General features: G+C 44.7%; 1 protein-coding gene across 2 annotated transcripts in view; it reads left to right on the top strand.

Moving 5' to 3' along the window:
* Nucleotides 1-12943, top strand: part of GLI2 (GLI family zinc finger 2) — a 145233-nt gene that overhangs the window by 75625 nt on the left and 56665 nt on the right. The window contains exon 2 of one of the 2 annotated variants that reach the window (XM_075710439.1): nt 1261-1366. In XM_075710439.1, the coding sequence (XP_075566554.1) occupies nt 1261-1366 (106 nt within the window). Of the gene's footprint in view, nt 1-1260; nt 1367-12943 lie in introns of those variants that run through there. The other variant, XM_075710440.1, reaches the window with a different exon arrangement.

Below are 12943 nucleotides of genomic sequence, written 5' to 3'. Positions count from 1 at the left end.
ATTTTAAGTCTTTCATAGAAAAGAGTTTGGCGTTTACTGGAGTTTGCTGAGCATCAGCGAGAGACTTGGCCCAAGCTTTGACACTTTGGTTTTTGGATGGTTCTTTCCCACTCTACAGAGAGATGCTACCTGTCGCGGAGGCAAGTCACAGGGAAATACTGAGTGCAGACTGGGTTTTGAAATGCTCACTTAGGAGGTTGGTTTTGCTTTGCTTTTAGTCTCCAGTTAGACAGAAAGGCCAAGAAGCCAGAGAGGGAATGGGAAGACCTGTGACAATATTAAGTAATCTTTAATGAAGAACTTCTGTTTGTAAAGGCAGAGCAAGACCAGCCTTTTATCTTTAAGCTGATAGCTGGTACAAATCTAGAAAGCGGCATCATTACAGATGCCATGAGCTCTATCAGAGGGTGATTGTACAGTATTGTTACTGAGGCTCTGCTAATTGTATTTCTTTAGCTTCTGTAATTTTAGCAGGAGAGGCCCAGGCGGCAAGGCAGCGTTGTCGGGGGTGGCGTGGAGAAATAACCTGATGAATTTTCCATCAGCTCCACTCACTCAAATATTCTCCCTGTTAACTTTTGGGGTCAATAATAAATATTAAAACCTGTAGATTTAATAAGTCAATGTAGGTGTTCTCTGCCTTTTGAGACCACTTTATCTTTCCATCAAAGATGAAACAAGCTTCTCAAATGAATAAAAAATAGGGCCTCAAGTGATTACAAGTGAGAGCAATTTGGGCTTCTCTCTCAGAACCTGGCAGTAGGCACTTTTGAGCCTCTTCTGACTGCCTAGACGGTCGGCATTAGCGCTGCTCTCGCTGTTACATTTTTAGGTAAATATTTCCAACCTGTGTGTACAGACCTTCAGGAAAGGTGTTTGCTGCCACTCCAGGCATGAGGGACGATACAGGTCTGGATCCCGCCAGGCTCTGTTGAGTCTGATTTGCGTTGCAAGTCTAGTTTTCCTTGGTGCTTCCTATAATCTTCTCAAGTTCAAAGAGCGCTTAGCTGCTTGTCTTTGTCAAAAACCCTGTTGGAGATCTTTTATGTCGAAGATGTAGGATTTCTCCGCATGACTTTGATTATTTATTCATTCCACTTCTCTGGTGTATGATAGCGCTGATATCATGAAGACCCCTTGTCTTGCACTGCTCTTGCTCTGAAATTCATGGAGATTTAGTGCCTTTGAAATTGTTTTAAAAGGAAAGGAAAAGTTTTTGAAGTCCCTTTTTTTTTTTTCTTCTTCTATTCCCCTCAACAGTGCCGCAGCACATTTTTCCGGCCTTCCACGCTCCTTTGCCAATTGACATGCGCCACCAGGAAGGACGATACCATTACGAACCTCACTCTATCCACGCTATCCACGGGTAAGTCTTGCATCTCCACTCCCATGCTTTACTAAAACGTTGGCCACCTGTGGTACGCTGAGTCCCGCTCCTAAGGTCCCAAGGACTTGATGCCCTCCTGGCAGGCTGGTCCCACTGGCCATCCCCTGTCCCACTGTCCCCGTCCAGTGGCAATACTGACCTGCCTGGCAGGAGTGCTCTACAGCTCGGTTAAGACTATAGAAGTGCCGTGTAGCATTGGGATGGGAGTGCAGGGCTTCTGTGTTGTTATCTGGCTGGGGTCCCGGGAACAGGCTTGATGTGTGTTTTTCTGCCCGCGGAGTTCCTCACGTCACACTGTGCCTGGGTTGTTTCTGGCACTGTGTTGGTGAAGACCCTGTACTGCTCCCTCCATTTGGAGACCTCCTGTACCGTTCCTCCTTGCCCCCCCAGTTGGGGGGAAGTTGGGGAAAGGCTGCTGGGAATACCGTAATACACTTTGATCTCACCGGATGATGGCCTGGATAGGCTGGATGGTATTTTATAAAATGCGGTCAAGAGGCAGGTCCTCACATGGGTGTCCATGTCTGCTCTAGAGGGCAGGACCCTGGTGGTGACCTCCTCATGAGAGTCCCCCATCCCCGGAGCAGCTGATAGCCAGCAAGCACAGGGCTGTACCCTGAGAGGGGGGAACATAGTTAATCTCCTTATCCAGGACATGACAGCTCAATAGTCCTTGACACCTTGGAGGACATGTTTATAGAGAGGTCTGGGTTCACCTCCCGTAAGCTTTGACCAGGGCAGGGAAAAAGGAGTCAGCAGAGATGTAAGCAGAGGTTGTAGTGACTGTATGACTGGGAGGGTTTCTTCTCGTCCCTGAAACTCACAATCCCTGCGGGAGTTGAGGAGCAGCGTGATGGGGTTGGTGGTCCCACCGCCACCCTGAAATCCCTCAACCCGCAGCTGTAACACAGGGCTCAGCCATCAGCTGAGGGACAGGTGCCAGCGCACTGGGTGTAGAGGAACCCGTAAGGGCTGGAAACATTTTTCAGGAAGAGCAAGGGAAGAACAAATAGGGCTCATCACTTTAAAAACTTTCATTTGATCCCTCTGTTGGCTCCGGAGCCCTGCTGGGGCCTCGACGTCCAGCTGGGGTCAGCGCTCACCCGGCTTTGCAGGGGCTGTTTGTAGAGCTGTGCTTTTTCTGGATAGGTGTGAGCGGGGGAACAGCCCCTGGGAGGCAAGTAGCGCAGACGGCGGCAGCCAGGAGATCTGTGGAGTCCCACAGCTACCAGGGCTTTATTCCACTTCCAAAATGCTGCAGGAAAAAATGATAGGGCATTCCCCTGGATCCTACCAGAAGACAAGTCGTCGTCTTTTTGGCTGGCAGTCAGTTTGACTGGATGTTTAAAGGGGCAGAGCCGCTCCTTCCATGCTGTGCGCAAAGGGAGAAAGAGCAGGTTGCTAACATGGGAAATGGGGGGCTGGGGGGCTGAATGAAATAGTTCTGGACTTGCATGCAAGTACATGCAAAATTTGTAGAAAAAAGACAGACAGATTAATAAAAAAATGTAGTGGGAGATAGTTAATAAGCCAGAGCTCTGGCTAATAAAGCACAGAGTGACTTCTGAAAGGGGCAATATTCAAAACAGTGGTTAGAAGAGAGGATGGCAGATGCTCAGATGTTTGGCACCAGGTTATTTCTGTGCTCCACTCGGTGCTCCTCTTCGCTCCTTGCAGGCAGGATAGGGTGCACTGCCTCTGCAGCAGTTTCTTCAGTGGGGTTATGGAGCAGGGTCTTCTCCAGAACACATCCAAGAGCTCGCCAGCTGGTGCCATGTGCCTGTGAATCATAACGCCCAGTGATGGAAGTCAGTGTTTTATCATAGTGGGGTTGTCCAACTGATCAAGCCTGGCCAAGTGTACAGTGCTGGCAGATCAGGTTTCAGTTCATCTGCACCAACACTAATAATTCACTGTCTGAGCCGTGACCACATTTGTCTGTCAGGGGACCGAGAATGTCCTGTTTAGTATGTGGGTAGAGTTGTTGGTGAATACCTATTGCCTTTCTTCTTTGGGATCCTTAACCTTCCCAGCAGCACGTCTCACAAAAACGACTTGGGAGGTACTGGAGAGAAAACTTGGTTGGTTGTCTTAGAAGAGGAAACATAGTTTTCTTTGAAACGTTTTATAAGATCAGTATTAATACCTGGGCATTGCATTGAAGGTTGTCTCTGGGACTGGTGAGGCACCAAAGCTGAGCAGCCAACTGTTTCTTGTCTGTGGGGTTTTTTTAGGGTCAAGGGAATGCCACTTCTGTTTGGCTCTTTTCCAAGTGCCTTGGACTATGGCACAACCACTCTGGGAAAATTCTCACCAGCTGTGGAGTTAGTCTCTCGACCATTTTTTCGCTTTCAATTTTATCTGCAAATATCTTAACCTCACCTCCTGTCCTTTCCTCCTCTAGTTTTTGTTCTTCTCTTTTGTCTTCCTCTTCTCTCCTCCAGTCTCTGCTCTGGAGATTGTAACATAGTGCTCACCCTCCTCGCTGGAGGATATCCAACGTGAAATCATGCAGAACATGGTGGTGGAGCTGGGCTAGAACATGCATAGAGGTTGCACGTCTCTTGTTCAATAGGCTGGGTGGACTCTGTGGGCACGGTCAAACCTCTAGAAATTTGAACTCCACCCTGGTGGTGCAGAAATCCATCTTTTGCTTAAAGTAAACAACTAAAAAAAAAAAAAAGCATGTGCATATTTTCACTCTAGAAAATTATGGTAAATGTTTGGAAGAGAAATTGTGTCACTGAGTTTTGGCTTTATGATTAACGTGATCGTGCCTGACAGAGAGCCCCCAATTCATCAAGCTCATATTCTGCTGTCTTGCCAGTACCAAATTTATCTAATTACATGAACATTGCACAGCAAATTAAGTGTAGTCTCATTTGTTGCTAACTATGGGGTCTTATTATCTGCCTGCTGCATTGTGTCAAAGGTTGGTTTCCTGATTGCTCGGTGTGACATGGCAGTGCATTCCTCTTCATCACTGTTTGCATTTGGCCTAATGAGAACATACGTTATTTTATCCTAACTGGAAGGAAATCATCTGCAAGATTCTCTTGAGCAGGACCACCTGTGGGACACTTTTCTTGAGAATATGGTTGGAAATACGGAAAACTCAAGTAATAAAAGATCCACATGCCAAGACAGGGGCCTGAAAGATTTGTTGCGTTTCTGCTCACCGTTGTCGGTCTTTCTCTCTCAGTCATTTCCTTGTTAAACAGCATGACAAATAATTTTCAGGGCTTGAGTCTTCCAAAGCACTGAGGATTTATTATATACATCCAGAAGTAGGTCATGTTGGTATTGCCTTGAAATATACTTCTAGAGAATTTTTTTTGGGGGGTAAAATAGTGTTTCTCCATTAGGACAACTCACTTTTCTGTACAATCTCTGTTGGGTTTACTTCTTTGGTGATACGCCACTCTTTCAATTTTTTAACATCTTTTTTTGGCTTTAAGAACAATTTGGCAGAATCATGATGCTTGCTTGGCTAGTCTAGAAAAATAAAGTATCTCATTCAGATGCTCCTTGAGCTCTCTGCAGTGCAAACCAACAGGAATATTGTGGATTCAAGGCATCGTCCTGGATTCTGATGCTTGTGAGCTTGTGGTCGTATGGAGGACGGGGGGAGAGGCAGGATTGGAGCCCAGTGGACACTGAGAAAGTGTGTAATGCAGAATGGAGTAAAACTGAGTATGGGATGAAATCTCTTCTAGGACTGTAGAGTTAGAGCAGAGTGAATAAAGGAAATTGTATTGGTACATATAAATGTTATGAGGTACCACTTCCACAAAGCAACATTGTTTAATATTAAGGTTGCAAAATACAGCACTCAAAAGCTAAGAAATGACAGAAAAAATGAATTGGCAGATTCTGACTCATTTTGTATGCCATTGCGATGATGCATTAAATTACACAGCCACATACTGGTTTTCCCTGGGATCCTCGCCTCTCCTGCAGCACAGGATGGCCCAGGCTCTGTGGAAGACCAGTGGTGGGTGCTATATGCATTTCCTGCATGCAGCTTTTATCGATTTGTCAGAATTTCGCGCTGCACCATTGGCTGTAGGCAGAATGTAGATCAAGGTTACTGGAGCAAAAATCATCAGCCAGGGTGTTTCAGAAGGTTCAAATCCGAACCAAATTCACTTCATAAGTTAGAGCAGTTCCTTTTCTAACAAAGGGGATGTTTCATATTTTAGTGAGCTTCTTCACAAAGCTTACTCCACTGGGGCCCAGGCTCTGCAATACCTCCCTCCACTTTAAACCAAGGGGACTCTTAGCATCAGCTTTGCAAGATCAAGCCCTTGACTACAGAGGAAAGCTGCTGGCAGAGACAGCAGGTGATTACTGATAGCTCCCCTCCACTCCCCACTTTTAGGTGTGCTTAGCTACTCTCAACTTTTTTTTTTTAAAGCACAAAAAAAATACCTAAAAACTCCTTAGCTCAGCTTAAAAGTCCCTGCCAATGCAAGAGCCTTCAGGGCTAACCCCTGTAAACAGCATGCCTAGGCTTGACTCAGCAAGAAGCTTTTTAACAGTAGCTCTAAACTGTGGTTAAAACCCATCAGGCATTACGCAGTGTAACAAACAAAAGCAGCCTTGTTTTTCTACCGACATCCTGGTGGTGTTTCAGGATGCAGTTCTGACATTATTTATTAACAAAATATTGTTGTTGCTCTTCTGTCCATGCATAAAAATAGTAAAAAAAAAAACCCCTTGAGCTGATAGTCACAAATTCCACAGCTTTCATGAGGACTGAATTGTCCCAAAGACCTAAACTTAGAGAAGACTCCATCTCCATGATAATGTGAAGTTGCCCTTAATTTCCCTCTGGTAGGGTTTTTTATCTGGTTTAATCATGAATCTTCCTCCATTTCCCTGAGATCTTAATATATTACAGATTTTCCCTGATATTCAGCCTACACTTTTTTTCTTTATCTGATCCTATTACCCCTCCTTGTTGAAGTTTGTTTTCTTTTTACTTTGTTAAAAATTACAGAATACTTTTCAGGACTAGTTCCAATGTTCCCAAGCTGTTTAGGCAGGGTAATTCACAGGCAGACAAGGTGACTGTTAAACTTTTCATCATTAAAAAGCTATATCTCAGGTGTTAAAAAATTTGCCAAATTTAATGTCGAACCCAAGATTTTCTGTGTTGGATATCTGTTTCAGGCTGGTTTTCTCTTTCCTTTGTTGTTTTTGTGAGATTCAGCCAAGGGAGGCCAAGTGGGGTTAAGGGAAAATATGTTGTTTAGCCATGCAAAAAATAATCATCATCATCTTATAACTCTGCTTTGGGAAACACCAGTGTCTCTTGCTTTAGAGGTGGAATTTGCTGTTGTCACAGATGTGCCTTTTGCTGTTCCTATTTAAAAAAAACCACACACAAAAACCCCCTCAGTTTTGTTGGACAGAAATCCATTGAAAAATCTCACTTCCAACACAGTGAAGGGATGTCAGAGTTTTGCAACGAAATTTTCTGAGCACCCCCGTGGCCCTGACCACGCGCCAGCCAAGCCCTGCCAGGGCTTTACTGCCAGTGCTCTCTGTTTTCTGCTGGGGGCTCTGGGTCATCCCCTCCACCCGGGGGGGGGTTCATGACCACAGCTGGTAGCGGAGGGGAGCCGGTTGCATTGCAAGCTCATGGAGCCACCTTTGTGCGTTACCGGGCGTGCGTAAAGTGCCTTCGGTTAACCTCTGTGGGACACGGCTCCCGCGAGGCTGCAGCTTTGATCCCATCAGGCGGTTTAGGATGGGACCCTAAGTAACGTTCGTTCCTGCAGCAAGGACGCCGCTCAGTTGAGCCACAGAACGTACACACCAATAAAACCCGTGTGTTTTCATATTTACTTTGCTACCGGAGTAGAAAATCTTTGGCAGGTCGTGATTGATGGTACTGTGCTGCTTTGGAGATAGAGCGAGCTCCCTCCGGAGTCAAAGCAAACAGCTGCTCAGAGAGGCCTTCTTATGTGTTTTGCAAAGTTTTACGACTTTCACCAAATAGATACATTGCTCATTTGGGAAGCAGGTTTGGGGGCTCCCACATCCAATTTATTCTGTCCCCTTCTTTCCCACATGCTTCTTTTATTTATTTAAGAAAATAAGAATGTGCAAGTATGCCATGGTTTGCAGAGGCTGGTCCCCTCCAGAAGGCTGGTTCAAACCTCTCCCTGGTCTGTAATTAGCAGGAGTGTGTTGCTTTTAGGTGGCTCTTTGGTAACCTACAGGAGGTGATTTTGGGAACTATCAATACCGATCTCACTGTAAAACTACCAGGATTAATGCTTGATGGTCACTTGATCCATCTCCGGGAGACCACAGATTAAATACTGGGCTGCTGCTGTCCTGTTTTGGGAGCTGGAAAAATTACTTTAATTCCATCTGTGCTTTAGTTTTCCCATCTCTAAAATGCCGTTACAGTAATACTCACCCTCCTGATGTTTTGAGAGCTAAGAAAAGTCAGATAGTCTCATTCGGCTCCCCAGAAGGGGCTCATGGCATGTTTTCAGGCATCAGGAAAGAAGTACACAGCGCTACCTACCTGTGCAGAAACTGAGAAGGTACATGCTTAACATCTGCTGGCCTCAGTGGGAGGACAGGCTGATCAGGTCTTCTGAAAATGGGGCAGACATAATCCAAAACATTCATCAGGGCTAGAATGTTTCTATAGGTTTTTCCAATCTGATAAACTATTCTATGGAAAAAAACCCCACGCAACCAACCCAACACAAAACCCCACAGCTTTCTGTTTTGAATCTTGTTAACAATTTTCAAGCATTTTCCATTATGAGAGAGATTTGCACATCTGTGTTGTTCCTTAAATTGAGGAGAAAGTTTCATCGTGTGTGTTTAGTTAAATAGCCCTCAGAATACTTTGAAAAATTCAAATCTGAAGTCCAGAGGCACCTGAAGGTACATGGTTTTAGGTTCACTGAACTATACAGAAAGAGGCAGATCAGACTTAGAAATATTTGGGTTGGATCTTCAGTTGCTGAATGCCGGCATCATCGCACTGGAGTGAGGGGCCTTGGTGAGCTCAGATGGAGTCATGCCCGTTAGCACTCACTGAAGTTCTGGGCCACCAATCTGCTGGTGCTGTGACACTACAACTTACTGAATGAAAAACTGCAGGTCTAATTTAGCCTAATCACCACCAGAAGTGTAAAAAGAGCTAGAAGGTTTTAGTATAGAGAACAAGAGCCTGATCTCTGAGGTCTTTTATGTAAACCCCTGGCATGTGTTCGTTTAATATGATGTCACTCTGTAATCCACCATTGCTTTTAAATGTCATTCTCAGAGCTTCATGTCAGCAAGTCTTAAGTGATAATCCCTTTGCTTACCTCACTTTATAGTAGATTAAAAGTGACTTCATGCTTCCACCTTATCCGCTGTTAAGCTTGTGCTTTAGGAAAAATTTATTTGACCTCTGTTCTCCTGCTGCTTTCTAGAGACTTTCTAAACAGAGAGTGCGGGTCTTTCAGAAGCTATCTCAATGCTGTTGCCCATTCTCCATTGCTTTCAGCGTCCTGTGAAAATGGATAAATGTTCAGTGCCAATCTCCTGCCTTTTCAAACTCCAGTGTTAGGAATTTCTTTCCCAAGTTTTCTCTTGGCTAAATGTGGAGCACTGCCCCTCCTGGCCTCTCCTTTTTCTTAATCCTAAATCAGTCCCCTCTCTAGGTGGTGTTTCACCTCTCACTAGCTTCTTACAGTCATGAGGACAAAAGACAATGACCCATTGCAGTGGTTTGCTCCTGTGTAGCACTTTCTCCTGTACAGCACAAGGATGTGCGGGTTCCCCCTTTCTGGTCCTGCATCTCCTGCTTGAGCTTTTACTCTATCCTGTAGCAAATCCTTTCTCGGTATGAAAAGCTCTCCATGCAGTTCACCTTCCCAGTCCACCCTCCTTTTTTCCTCTGCCTGAATTTCACCCTTCTGCTCCTAGCACACCTCCTTGTGTAACACGTCCCTCCAGATACTTGCTGCATGTTGTCATATCCTTCCTCCCCGCACTAATGAACTGGCCAGGCTGCAGCCTGCAGCATATACTCAAATATCAATCTGCTCAGCCTCTTCATTTTCACTGTGTTTCTCTGAAATCCTTCCAGTGTGTGTGGAGATAAATGGACAAAACCCATCCGTCCCATTGGCTTGTGAAATGACGCCTGCGGCACATCACTTTTCAGGTGCTGGTTAATCTGGGTTCCCAGCTACCAGTGGCCACGGGGAGCAAATAACACAAGGTGCTGAGAGATAAAAACTAATGGCAGGAATGCTGGCTTGTGATACTGGAAGAAAAATGTAGGATTTTTAATGTCCATACAGAGCGGAAATTTTAAAATCTCATCCAAAAATTCCCCCCACGCAATAAAGAGCAGAGAAGTCAATTTACCCTGGAAGGATGAAGGACTGAGTCAACTCTGCTGGGATTAGAACATGTGGTTTGAGGGATCCGAGGTATTTCGGGTCTGATTCTCGGACCACCCAGATGGCTGGGGGGAAAGGAAAAAAAAAATAATACTAATAAAAAAAGGACCCTATTTGGCAGAACTGTGGATCTGGATACCCTGCCTGCAGCTAACGCCGTGCACACACATCTGCACAAACCAAAGGGCAGAACTGGGTGCTGTTACTCTGGCAAATTTCAGGTCTGCAGAGTGCTCCTGTGGGAGCGAGTGTGTTTAAGTGAGCTTTCTAGATCCCTGGCTTTGACACTAAACCACGGATGTATGTTTTTCTTCTGTGTGCCAGACCATTTTGAGAATTTGTGATTTTACACAATTTTCTGCCTTGGAGGCTTGTCATGCCTGTTCTTTTATGTTTCACCGTTGATATTAAATAGACAACTAACAGAGCTAAAATTTAGAGCATTACTCAAGGGTCAGATTTTAAAAAATGCCTGTATGATTTCAGATCGTAAATCCCACTGTATTGGGTCTGGCTAACAACATTATTTTGAAAGTGGGTGTTGTGGGTTTCAAAATAACGCTGACCCTTAAGGCCAGCTTGTCAAGCGCTAGTAACGCAAAGGCACAGAGGGTTTTTCAAACATGCTGGGCCCCAGTTAATGTCTAACTCCCCCAACCTTCATTGAAACTCAGGACCCCAAAGCCAGCCCTGGTAAAGGAGTTATGTGCCTAGAAATTAAGAAAATGGCTGGAATGGAGTTAAGAAACACAAACATGTTAATGAGGTGGCTTGTGCATGCTTGGAGTCCAGCGTACATGTCCAGGTCGTACAGCTCCTGTAGGACCGATGGGGATGTCTTCTGCCCTGTCTCCTCTCTGTTGTAGGAGCACGCACGTGGCAAATCTCGTGGGAGGATGTGCTGTGGAAAAACCGTATTCAAGGTTTAGTTGATATCAGTTGGCCAGACTCCAGTTCAAGAGCAACTTTACTGCATTCCCTGTGCTCACTTTATTGGCATGTATGGGATTGGGTTTCGATATAATTGATTGTGGTAGCTGATAGTGAAACCAGGCGATTGTGAGCCTTTTGATAATTTTTCTTAAGCTGATACTTGCAGGGGGGGCACAACTTACAGCACGGCAAGAGCCTGGGAGGTAGGAGCTATCCTTTTCTACTCCCTGGGCAGCAGCAGGACCTGTACCATGGTCTCCCCGCTGCTGAGCACCTGCTGTTAGATTAAATGTGAGAGTTAGACTCCACCACCACCTCCTGCCCTTTCTACGAGTGCAGAGGTGTGTCAGTGTTTCTTTTGTACAGGTGGAGCTTCCTCACAGCAGAGGTATTTCTTCCTGCCGCAACTCATTTTACCTCTCTCTTAACACCTCTCCCTACCCCGCACACATGTACCCAGGTCACTTATAACAGCACCTGGGTGCTGTCAGGCATGCCTGAAAAAATATTAGGGCTGTATGAAATGCAGTCACATTGAGCTTTTTAAGTCTCTCTGAGAAATAAATGTGTGTTCCTAAATCCTGTAAGGGCCTTTGAGATATTTTCTTTCTGATCCTGGAGAAGCATCCTGGAGAAGAATTTGTCTTATTCCTCCTCTTGCCCCTTCATGAGAGGCTTTCCTAGCTTGGTTCTGGAGATACTTACATGGCTTTTGATTTGCAAACCAGCTGCAGGACATGGTACCTGCTGATTGAATGCTTCATCTGAAAGCTTCTTAAGATCCCACAGAGTAACCACACATCCCAAATTACCACTGGTAGAGGAAAGACTACCAGAGTGTGGTTAATACATTAAAAAATAGGAAAGTTTCAAGCTTACATCTGCATTAGGGCAATGTTCTTACATGCGTATTCTTGTTTGAGACTATTTGTCTTCACTGTGAGATAAAACACGTGATTTCATACCCTGTCTTTCATCCCAACTCAAGTGCAGTACGATATTTTACAAGAGAAAACTGCATTGTAGATGACAAAAAGCAGGGTGTAGAAAGATAGGGTGGTGAAGGAATTAACGCATTCAGTCATCAGATCAGTAATTGAAAGGAAGATCAACCTAATGGGGATTAGCAGAGAAGGAGAACAGATATTTGTAGAAGATATTTGAGAAGAAATGATGAGCTGATGAGGCAGAGGGACATACAGAAAGTGATCTAGGCTACAGAACTGTTTTTAAGTCTCTCCCTATTCAGGAAAACACCTAAGTGTATGCTTAATTAGAAACACCTGCTTGGGTCCATTGACTTCAGAGAAACTTAAATGCATGTTCACAAACTGTCCTGGAGAGAGGTGTTCTTCTGAGGATGCCATAAAATAGAAATGTTTACTAAATCCCACTTGTGTATTCCTTCTGTAAAACCAGTTTATATTAGAGATTTTTCTTGTGCCAATATGGACTTGGCAGTTGACTTCAGACCTGTTACAGTAATGGACTATTTGCTGGTACTATCATGAAAGGTTTCAGTTATGTTTCTTTAGATGATTTTGGCAAAGTAGAAGTCAAGGCATAATGAAGAGGGACTAGAGCTCTGTGATTACTTCCACATAACATTACTGTGAGTCCAGCATCATCACAGAGATCCCAGAACTGGTGTCAAACAAGGCCAACTTGGAGAAGCCTAGCCACAATGGTACCATGCAGACAAATGTCCCAGTGTTGGAAGAGCAAGTTTTCAAGAAATTAACAGTGTTTGAGGTGCTGCTTTGAGTAACTGATGACCACTCAGGTCAGACAGTGTGGTGGTCCTGCTTGTTCAAAAAGACCCTCAAGGAGCCAGCAATGTTTTCTGTTCTTTGGAAGGAAGCAAAATGAGATCTTTGCTGATGTTTTACCCTGATCACGAGGCACCCGTTTTGTGAAGGCATCTTGTGGGGGGTCAGGGTACAGCATGAGAATGAGTATATGGTAGGGACCAGGTCAGGGTGAATAACTCTATTATCTGTAGACCAGTGGGAAGGATCTTGCAGCCAGTTCCCAGGGGAAAAATCATATAAAAGTTATTTCTAGCTTTTCCCCTTTTTTCCTAGTCTTCCAGCCCAAATGTTTCTCTGTAAGAAGTAATGCCAGGAACTGATGAAGAGTGGGGTATCTGCAACGTTTTATCCAGTACATTTGAATGCTTAAATAGTTATTACCT

Source organism: Pelecanus crispus, chromosome 5 (assembly GCF_030463565.1).
Source record: "Pelecanus crispus isolate bPelCri1 chromosome 5, bPelCri1.pri, whole genome shotgun sequence".
Taxonomy (NCBI): domain Eukaryota; kingdom Metazoa; phylum Chordata; class Aves; order Pelecaniformes; family Pelecanidae; genus Pelecanus; species Pelecanus crispus.
Note: the sequence above shows the minus strand (reverse complement) of the source record. Positions and strands in the feature narration are given on the sequence as shown.